This window comes from Bison bison, unplaced genomic scaffold (assembly GCF_000754665.1).
Source record: "Bison bison bison isolate TAMUID 2011002044 unplaced genomic scaffold, Bison_UMD1.0 scf7180017864036, whole genome shotgun sequence".
Taxonomy (NCBI): domain Eukaryota; kingdom Metazoa; phylum Chordata; class Mammalia; order Artiodactyla; family Bovidae; genus Bison; species Bison bison.
In genome coordinates, this window is record NW_011494608.1 from 593,873 (window position 1) to 603,461 (window position 9,589).

The window sequence follows — 9,589 nt, forward strand, 5'->3', positions numbered from 1 at the left end:
TCTGTCGATCCCATGCCCTGGGCATCTCACCTCCTGGTGGCCCCAGGTCTGAGCCCCGCCATCACTGAGTGACCCAGAGGAAGAGGCCATGTGAGTGGAGTCAGATAGTGCTGAATGGTTGAGATCACCCCACAGGGAGGGCACCCTGTGTAGAGACAGCAGGAGTTGAGGCTACAAGGAACAACTCCCTCACCTGTAGACTGAGCACCTGTGGAGTCTGGATTATGGCACATGCTATCTGCACATCACTACCACACTCCAGTGGGATAATATAATGAATCCCTATTTTACAGAGAGGGCTTTCCAGGTGGCTCATTGCTAAAGGATCTGCCTGCCAGTGCAGGAGATATGGATTTGATCCCTGGGTCGAGAAGATTCCCCTGGAAAAGGAAATGGCAACCCACTCCAGTATTCTTGCCTGGGAAATCCCATGGACAGAGGAGCCTTGCGGGCTACATCCGTGGGATTGCCAACAGTTGGACATGACTTAGTGAATAAACAACAAAATGTTATAGAGGAGAAAATGGAGCCTCAGAGAAGTCCACAGTCATTTAGGCACAGGGAGGAGGGGGACTTTATTGGGTCTGTCTGACTCCAAAGTTTGCACCCCCCACTGTTTGCCACCACGTTCCCATGGCAACCTCTTTAAAGGTTTAAACCTTTTTGGTGCTCATCTTTAAAGATGTTCTCCAACTTCATCTCATGACATCCTTCTCTTTGTCCACTAAGCTTTAACTCAGTAGCTGGCTCTGTTTGGCTTTTCTCTTTCCATTCCTTGGAGAATCCAAACTTATTCCTGGCTCAGGATTTTCTCACTTGCTGTTCCCTCTGTCTGAAATTCTCTTCTGCATCCTTGCCTGGCATACACCTCACTCATCAGGTCTTACAAGTTGTCTCTCAGAGGGGCCTTCCTCACTATCATGCCCTCTGCTCCTGCTTCATCTCACTCGTATCTGACATTCTTGTCAGACACCCTCTCATCCTACCAGCCCTTTCAGCTCCTGGAGAGCAGGAACCTTGTGGACCTTTTTCACGGCTTATCCTCGACTGGAGCCTGATGCACAGTGCATTCTCAGTGGGCATTTGCTAAATGAATGAGTTCTTGTCTGATTTTGGAATTTCGCAGATCCAATGCATTCTGAGGTTGTAATTGTACAGCAGGTGTCTTGTTTTTTAACCTCATTGCTCTGTTGATCTCTTCCAGTCAAGTGTCCGGAAGGAAGCTATTTTCAGGATGAGCAGTGCGTTCCCTGTCCTGCTGGATTCTACCAAGAACAGGCAGGGAGCCTGGCCTGTGTCCCCTGTCCTGAGGGCAGAACTACCGTTTATGCTGGAGCTTTCAGCCAGACTCACTGTAAGTCCTCACGGGTCCTGCCCGAAAGAGAAACCCTACGGTGCCATGCGATCCAGCAGGACACCTCAGCCTCGGCACTCCTGGAATCTGGACACAGACAGTTCTTCATTTGGGGGGGCTGTCCCTTGTGTGAGAGGATGTTTATTCAGCAGCAGCACTGGCCCTTACCTGTCAGAACCTCCTTCATGCACACCAAATTGTGACAACCGAACTGTCTCCAAACAATGCCAAGTATCTCTTAAATGGGGGGGCAAAATTGCCCACCCTTGAGCACCACTGGGTCCATAGCATAACCAAAGGGGCACCACCTTTGAATGTCTCTGCTCTGTTAAAACCCAGGCCAGACATCTCACTAGTGTTGTCGCAGTCAATCCTCCCAATTCTCCTTTTAGATAAACATTATGAGCTCAACTTTTACATGTAAGAAAGCCAAGACTCATCTGACGAGACTTAGCTAAAGTCGCTCACCTAGTGTGAGAGTTGCCCCAAAAGTGACATAACTGGCCTTTGATCTTGGTATTGTCTGATTCTGAAACTTCCAATTTTTGTAAGTCAGTGTTATCAGATTTAGACGTGGAAGATGTTTTCCACCTACGGTCACCACCACCGTGTAGCTCATATTCCCTTTCTGGGCCCATGGATCTGTCGGGTCTGTGCATACGGTGGCCTTCCCGTATGTCATGTGATTTCACTCGGCCTGTTTACTTAACAGTCACCTGGGGAGGGTTGGGTTTTCCCTCGCAGGGACCCATATCTTGCCTCGTTGTGCATCTTTTCATGATACTCTGAAATGGTGTCAACATGAGGCAGCCGTGGCTACTACTATTTGAAATCTGAGTCGTGTTTGGAGTTGTAAAATAATTAATCAAAAGAGATCAAGTCCCCTTCTGTGATAGAGGAGGTCTTCTTTGGTCAGGAGAGCAGTAGAAATAGGGCGGTATTTCCAAGGAAGTAAGAAGTCAGAGGATTTCCTGAGGCCGGAAGTCCAGCATCCCTTCTAGAGAAGAGATTCTTCCCTGGGAACACAGCGTCCTTGATGTTCACACATGGGTTCCAGTCACTGCAGTCTGGGATGATGTGAGGTGCTGTCACACGGCCCGAGGGATCCTTTCTGGGAAGGGGTTCCCTGCTACGCGCTGGTCCTTGTTTGTGGAGGGCATGCTGCATACACATACGGTGGGCAGCTGAGCAGGAGGCGGGGGCTCAGGACCCCCGCCCCAAACGCATTTGCTCCCCTTTGCTCCCCACTCTCCCTCCTACTGTTGTGACCTTGGCCGAGTCACCTCCTTTCTCTGAACGTACTTCCAGACATGGCGGATCAAGACCAGATACGTATTTCTATTATAAATCACAGTATCAAAGCCCAGGGTGGGCAGGGCAGGCTTGTATTACTTATGTGTCAGACACTGAGCAAGACACTGGGCTATAACAGGAAGCAGACCCAGGTGAGGTCCCTGCCCGCTGGGGAGGGAGGCAGACAGCTGCGAACCAGTCGTTCTGCAGACTGATGGAAATAATCATCGTGCTCTCAGCTCTGAGCAGAGGTGCAGGTCCAGAGGAGAGGGTGTGGCACTCAGGCATCAAGGGACGTCAAGGGACTTCCCTGAGGAAATGAGGACTGGGTGGCAAAGAGTTAACTCCCTGAGAACCAGGGAGAGCTGGGCACCAGGAGAAGAACCAGGGGGCAGAGTCAGGGTCGGGGTCCAGAAAATGGTATCAGAGCTGGTGGTACCCACTGATGTGGACACACAGGTGCAGGTGGAGGGTCAGATGGGCGGGTCCAGGTCACAGAGGCCCTTGTGGCCCAAAGGCGAGCCCAGACATTGTCCTGTGGTCAGGGTGGGGACACTGACAAGTTTGAGGCTGGGGGAGTGTGTCTGGCTCAGACATGGGACTTGGATGTCTGATCAAGGACTGGGAGCCGAGCAGATAGGGGACCCCAGAAGCACAACACTGATAGTTTTTTTTGGCCATGCAGAGCCAGAGATCGAACCTCTACCTGCCCTGCCATGAAAGCATGGAGTCTTAACCACTGGACCACCAGGGAAGACCCAACGACACTGATGGCACTGATGGCTATATTCATCTTTGGTTCCAGGTGTCACCGACTGTCAGAAGAATGAGGTGGGCCTGCAGTGTGACCAGGACGGCCAGTACCGAGCCAGCCAGAGGGACAGGACCAGCGGGAAGGCCTTCTGTGTGGACGGCGAGGGGCGGAGGCTGCCCTGGACAGAGGCAGAGGCCCCACTGGTGGACGCCCAGTGTCTGGGTACGCACAGGCCACTCATTTAGCCACTCCTGGGGACAGGGCGTGCAATCCCACTGGGCTTTCTAAAGTGGGAGAGATACGCGAGATGTGTTTGTCCCAGGCTTTTATTTTGAAAATTTCTAAACTACGTAGGTATTGAAAGATTAGTACGATGAAAAAATATTCATCACTCAGATCCAAAAATTGTTGTTGTTTTGCTCTTTCTCTCTTTTAATCACTGGAAAAAAAATTTTCTGACATCATGAAACCTCACCCCTAAGTATTCAGCCTCATGAGAAATGAATTTAAAAGCCATTCATCTGCTGAGGTTTCCTTTCTTGTGGGCAGCTTGCCCCCAAAAGTGGTCAGTGTTTCTCCCTCAGTGGGATGTTAGGGGAAGACCCGAGGGCCAGTCTTTCTTCCAGAACTTACTTGCTGGGTGACCCAGGGAAAATTGCTTAGCTTCTCTGAGCCTCATGACTCCAGCAGCCTCCTGCTCACTTCCTGAGACACAGTGAGGGTCAATATCATCCTATGAAAATGACAAACGTTCACTGAGCCCAGCTCTTCGATGAGATAATGGATACAAAAGCCCTGAGTAAACTGACAGGTGTCCTACAGTCCCAAGTATAACAGGACAGGGCTCAGAACTCGTTTAATCCCATGGTGCCCTTTACGGGTCTTGTAATGCTGGGCAGGTCCACTTCAACAGTTTCCCCATCTGCAAGATGGAGATGAAATGACTTAGCAAAGAACTAATAAATGCCAAGGATTTGTGCACGTGTGTCCATGAACAAACTTTCACGTCCATGGATAAAATCTCATGGCAAATCCAGTGAAAATCTTTATTGGTTTTTTCCACAATCCCTCCTCTTGGGCAGAAATAGCAGTCAGGGGAGTTAGAGCTTTAAGGACAGTTAGAGCTTTAAGGACTCGGTGAGGCCGATCTTTGCTGTCTTTTACAAATGAGGGAGAGAACATTCTCAGAGGGAAGGCCACTTGCCCAAGGACCGTGGTGATGACTGCTGCTCTGGGTGCTTACATCTTAACTCCAGCCCTCTTTGCATCCCTACCACCAGCTCAGCTGTGTGGATTGTAACGCACACTTTGTAAAGCATTTCCTGGCTTGCTCTGGCCTGCATTCATCTGGAGCAGAAAAGCCCGTTCAATCAGTGGCATCAGAAACGTTTACAAGGAACACAGCTAGCTTTGCCAACTTTGATGACGCCTCTCTGAGGTGCTGTAGGAATAGCCTCCAGATAGGTCCTCCGAATCTCTGGCTTCTTAAGCAAACCTCCAAACTTACTCAGCAATAATACTGGAGACACAATGAATGAATGGCTCTAATTATCTGGGCTTCTTCAGAACTTATGCTTCTTAGATGGCTCAGTGGTAAAGAATCCATTTGCCAATGCAGGAGATGCCGAAGTCACAGGTTAGATTTCTGGGTTGGGAAGATCCGCTGGAGGAGGAAATGGCAACCCACTCCAGTATTCTTGCCAGGACAATCCCATGGACAGAGGAGCCTGGCAGGCTACAGTCCAGGGGGTCACAAAGAGCTGAACACGACTGAGCGACTGAGCATGCGTGATCAGAACAGTCTCCTAAAGGGCACCTAGAGGAAGGGGATTTTCCCACCACCTGAACTCCTGTGGCCAGTTTCACAAGCTGTGGAGGAATTGTGACCAAATAGGGTGATGTGCCTTGATGCTGACCTTTAATGCTTTCCCCAAGACATCTGTAAATATGTTACGTATGTAAATTTGTAAATGACTATAAGGCATGTGGGATATTACAACTAGAGGATGTATACGTTTGCATCCTAACTCAATATTCCAAGGACTCCTTGGTAACTCAGTTCATAGATTGTTTCTATCCTCTTTGTCAATGAGTTTTTTCTCAGAGCTCTGCAATGTTGAGATCTCCATCACTGTGTTGTCTCTTAGGTGAAAACCAGCCAATTCTCTAATTGAAGCGCTAAACTTACCGCATTTATGGCTCCTGAGACTAATTTAATTGGAAACTGAAAAACTTTTCAAATTTTATTTAATCTCCTAGAAGGCTGTGAGCTTCTTGTCCATACCAACCAAGCCTTAGGGACACTGGGCTGAATGTAAGATGGTATTTGCTGGACTAGAACTTCTGGTCCCTATAAACAAAATATCAAGGAGTACAAAAAATAAAGAAGAAAGGAGGAGATGGGAAGGGCTGATTATGGACTGAGCACATGAACTTGGCCATTTCTAGATCAATGAGGGCCACTTTGTAAAATGAGAGTTTTTCGTATCAAAGTTTCCGAAGGCTTAATGCCTGTCATTTCTATTATATTAATACTCCCCTCTCCCATCCCCACTCCAAACACACTTTTTTTTCCCCCTACACTTATTATGAAAACTGAGAACAGATTGCTTAGGATGGCCTTGAATGTACTGACATGATGAAAATCAACTCAGACACGATCTCGTTTTTAAAGCCATGGGTGTGTGTGAGGATGAGGGCTTACATGTGTTATGCTTAGTTGCTTGTGTCTGACTCGTACATATTTATCACCACATCTTCAAAAAAAAAATCAGTACTCATGTACTTCAGGGCTTATTTTTTGATAGTTACCTGCAAAATATTGGTGCTTTTGAGCATTTTGGCTTGTAAGATGAGTTTCATTCCTTGACAGCTAGTTACCTGCCATGGATTTTTTGCTTGGTAAAGGGTGAGTTCCAAGTTTCATAGCCTTGAGAAATTTTCTTTCTTTCTCCTCTCTTGTCTAGTTCCATGAGCTCATGACTGTGTCATTGTGACAGACAGGAGCTCAGGTGTGTTGATGGGACCTAGAAAAACAGATGCTAACATATCATTTAGACAAATGCTATCATAAAAATGTCTGAGCCACATGGTGCCTATTCAGACTTACACGAACCCATGTGCACATGCTTTGTCTTTTAAAAATAATTTACTTCTTTCCAGAAAGAGGTCAAGTTGTTTAAAAATAAACATGAGATATCCTTATAAATAAGATATTTTATTTGTATCATTATAAATAAAATAATTATGAGATATCATTAGCATTCAAAGATAAGGACAAGGAAATATAAATTTATGTAGAAAAATCAGTATCAATGTGAAAAAGGGAGTTGTGAGGATTAACATGTAATAGATATTCTTACTTCCAGACAATGAGATGAAAAAAAGGAGACGTGGTGAGCGATAGCTCTCAGTGTTAGCTATGAGGCAGCTTCTGGAACTACCCTTCAAAGGGAATTTGTCTTTTTGCAGTGCCCATGTGAGCAAATGCAATGGGTGGGAAGTGATTTCTTGACCTAAATCTCCTTTTGGCTTCTCTGCAGAGACCCCAGACTCTTCAGAGTCAAGTTTCATGGATATGCTTACATTTCAGTGATGCGGAAATTTGAGAAGCTTCCAGAATCTAAGGTGATCTTCAATGCTGATGTGGCTGTGATGGTCAGGTCTGAAGTTCCCGGTTCTGAGTCCTCACTGATGCAGTGCTTGGCAGGTGAGGGGCAATCGGGGGCCGGGCACGTGGGTGGTGCCATAGGAATACACGGTGCTGATCTTGCAAAACATGTTAAATACAACCTTCGAGATCATAATCAAATATACTTCTTCAGAAATACTCTGTAAATCAACTGATTTCCAAAATGTACATCTAACTCATAATTTTAGTTCTGAGTTTATAGTGCATCCGCTGCCTGCCAAGAATGAGGCTCTGCCAGATGTTAAGGGAGAAGCACTGAGGGACATTTCTTCTTTGTAGAGCATTTAGTCCAGCTCAGGAGATGCAGCTGTCTATTTCAAGGGTGAGGCCAGAGATGAATAATAACAAATACCACATATCGAGCATTCATCTTTACAAGAATTTTCTCATAATCCTCCAGTCCTCCACGAGTAGTCATTGTTACTGTGTGTGTGTGTGTGTGTATGTGTGTGTGTTTGAGGGGCATGGAGTAGGCGTTTGTGTCTGTCTGTCCTCTGTATCACCTGAGAGACAGGTGGGTGACTGTCCCCTGGTTCTTGCAGACTGTGCACTGGACGAGGCCTGCGGCTTCCTCACGGTGTCCATAGCAGGATCAGAAGTGTCCTGCGATTTCTATGCTTGGGCAAGTGACAGCATCGCCTGCGTGACTTCCGGTCGGGTGAGTTGTGGCAGCCACATGGAGGCTCTGTCTTGTGTCTGTCCTACGTCAGAAATGCCTTCACTGAATCGACACCACTCTGAGCAGACGATGGAATGAGATTAGCAATAAGTGGTTTCATGTTACCTCCATTTCTTCAAAATGATGGGATTTGGGGAAACTGAAACTGCAGGGGACTGGTGATGGCTCAGGATGAAGCTGACATAGGGACTATTTATCTGAGCAGCATCACTTCCTGATAGATTCATCAGAAGAGGGTCATAGTAATGAGCCCCTTCCCTCTGTCCCCCACCAGCTTATCTTATTGGGCAACTTGGGTCACTGGACATACCAGGACATTGTCCAAAGCCCCAGATACCATCTGAGTCCCAGATTCCAGCATTCTTTCTCACTGTAGAAGTAAAACATGATTATAACTTTAAAAAGGAAAAGAAAAGTTCAATATTAGAACCACATGAAATTGTTCTTTCTATAAGTCAAAGCTGGTAGGGTATCGACAATTTCAGCAGATGGGATCAGGGCTCCTGTAATCTGGGACCTAAAACTCAGATCCTTTCCACCTGCAGGAATGTTTCCTGCTTAAAGGCCTTTCTTCCCTCTCCATATCACCATCCGTTCAATGAGTTTAATTTTTATCTAAAAAGCAAGGAGAGTGATTGCTTTCCAATAGCCTTTGTTTGAGCTTCTGCCCTCCCCAAATTCCCAAAATCGAACTGGGAAACTCAAAGTTGGGTAACTTTGGAGGAGGCAAAGTACTAGAAACAAGACACAATGAATACAGATTTATCCTACCAAACCCACACAGCAAGAGCGCTGGGACCAGAGATCAGAGACAAACGAGAACGCCACGGTTTACAGAAGTCAAACCTCCTTCCTTATTTTCAAGCCAAAGAGTCTTCGCCTGATCCTCACCACATATGCCAAACAAGGTCTTCCACAGGCTGGCCCCTGCCTCTCTCTCTCTCCCACCCACCACCTGCCTCCCATCCCTGTAATAGACAGTCCCTGAGAACCACTGGACCTAGTTAATCAAAACGTTTACCTGTGGTATCCCAGGTCTCCATCTCTGCCATATCCTCTGCTTAAAATCCCCCTTCTCTTGTTTCCACCTGACAAACTCTTATTTATACATCAGAACCCGCCTGGATTCACTTTTTCTGGGAAAATTTTCTAGCTTCTGTTTTGCAATAGAATTAACCGTTCCTGATTGCCCTCCCCCCAGAACACCTAAACTGGCAGTGTCACCCAAGGGCTGTGTTTAGGAAATGAAATCCAACCGGGATTCTTATCCTTCCACTCCATAATTAGCTGTGTGGATTTTGCAATCTACTCATCCTCTTTAAGCCTGTGTTTCCTTATTTTAAAATGCACATATCAATAACACCTACCCGATAGAGCTGTTTTAGAAGTTACAAGAGATAATCCTCCGCCCCCCCACCCCCCAGCCGCTCCACACACACACAAAGAATTAAGCACTCCTTTTTCAGGGGTAATTATTTCCTCTTTTATGACATGTATCTTTGCAGCTAACACTCTGGCTGGAATTTGCTGCTTACCTGTCTGTGCGATCCAGTAGAAAGGGAGAAATTAAGGAGGAAGGTTCCTCTCTTATTTATCTCTGTAGCCCCCGAGCCTAACTTTGGATAGAGTTTGGTCAACGTTTGCTGAACTTATTATTATGTTAAACATCACAGGACTTTAATGGAGCTTCTTTCCATCTTCAGAGTGAAGACGCGCTGGGGACCTCGCAGGCCACCAGCTTTGGAAGTCTTCAGTGTCAGGTGAAAGTGAGGAGCAGGGAAGGAGACCCTCTAGCTGTGTATTTGAAAAAGGGTAGGT

General features: G+C 46.6%; 1 protein-coding gene across 1 annotated transcript in view; it reads left to right on the plus strand.

The window, feature by feature from the left end:
- TG (thyroglobulin) overlaps positions 1-9,589 on the plus strand; it is a 237,536-nt gene that overhangs the window by 46,766 nt on the left and 181,181 nt on the right. Inside the window, exons 23-27 of the mRNA XM_010834775.1 lie at positions 1,205-1,354; positions 3,453-3,623; positions 6,994-7,110; positions 7,635-7,750; positions 9,475-9,583. Coding sequence (XP_010833077.1) covers positions 1,205-1,354; positions 3,453-3,623; positions 6,994-7,110; positions 7,635-7,750; positions 9,475-9,583 — 663 coding nt within the window. The remainder of the gene's footprint in view (positions 1-1,204; positions 1,355-3,452; positions 3,624-6,993; positions 7,111-7,634; positions 7,751-9,474; positions 9,584-9,589) is intronic.